The 508-nt window shown below is 67.1% G+C and overlaps 1 protein-coding gene across 1 annotated transcript in view; it reads right to left on the bottom strand.

The window, feature by feature from the left end:
* Positions 1-508, bottom strand: part of NKPD1 (NTPase KAP family P-loop domain containing 1) — an 8,810-nt gene that overhangs the window by 1,972 nt on the left and 6,330 nt on the right. Inside the window, exon 4 of the mRNA XM_021709240.1 lies at positions 4-508. Coding sequence (XP_021564915.1) covers positions 4-508 — 505 coding nt within the window. The remainder of the gene's footprint in view (positions 1-3) is intronic.

Raw genomic sequence — 508 nt, 5'->3', positions numbered from 1 at the left:
AGCAGGTCGTCGCGGCTCTGCACCGCGTCGTGCAGGAACTGCAGCTTGGTGCGGCGGCCCATGACGGGCACGGAGAAGGGCAGCGTGACCGTGCGGTTGAGGAAGAGGTAGCCGTTGTCGGCCGTGCCCTTCATGCTGCCGGCGCTCTCCAGGCACGCGGCCAGGATGCTGGGGTCCACCACCAGGATGAAGACGAAGGGCGCGTGGCTGTCGGACAGCAGCGTGTTGATGGCGTTGAGCACGCCCACCACGCGCTCCGGGTAGCACGTGTCCAGCCCGGTGACCTCGAGCACCACGCGCAGCCGGCGGCGCTGGTAGATCTCCAGGAAGGACAGGAAGTCGGTGAGCAGCTCCACCTCCTTCTTCACCTCGCACATGAAGCCCAGCTGGCTGCCGAACTTCTCGCGCGACACCAGCCGCTCGATCTTCTTGCGCTGGCTCACCAACAGGTGCTTGCCCACCGAGTACACGGCCATCAGCAGCCCCGAGCCCGACAGCGTGGTGGCCG

The sequence above is a fragment of the Carlito syrichta genome, unplaced genomic scaffold (assembly GCF_000164805.1).
Source record: "Carlito syrichta isolate Samal-C Ts95f unplaced genomic scaffold, Tarsius_syrichta-2.0.1 Scaffold67556, whole genome shotgun sequence".
In the NCBI taxonomy this organism is placed as follows: Eukaryota; Metazoa; Chordata; class Mammalia; order Primates; family Tarsiidae; genus Carlito; species Carlito syrichta.
Note: the sequence above shows the minus strand (reverse complement) of the source record. Positions and strands in the feature narration are given on the sequence as shown.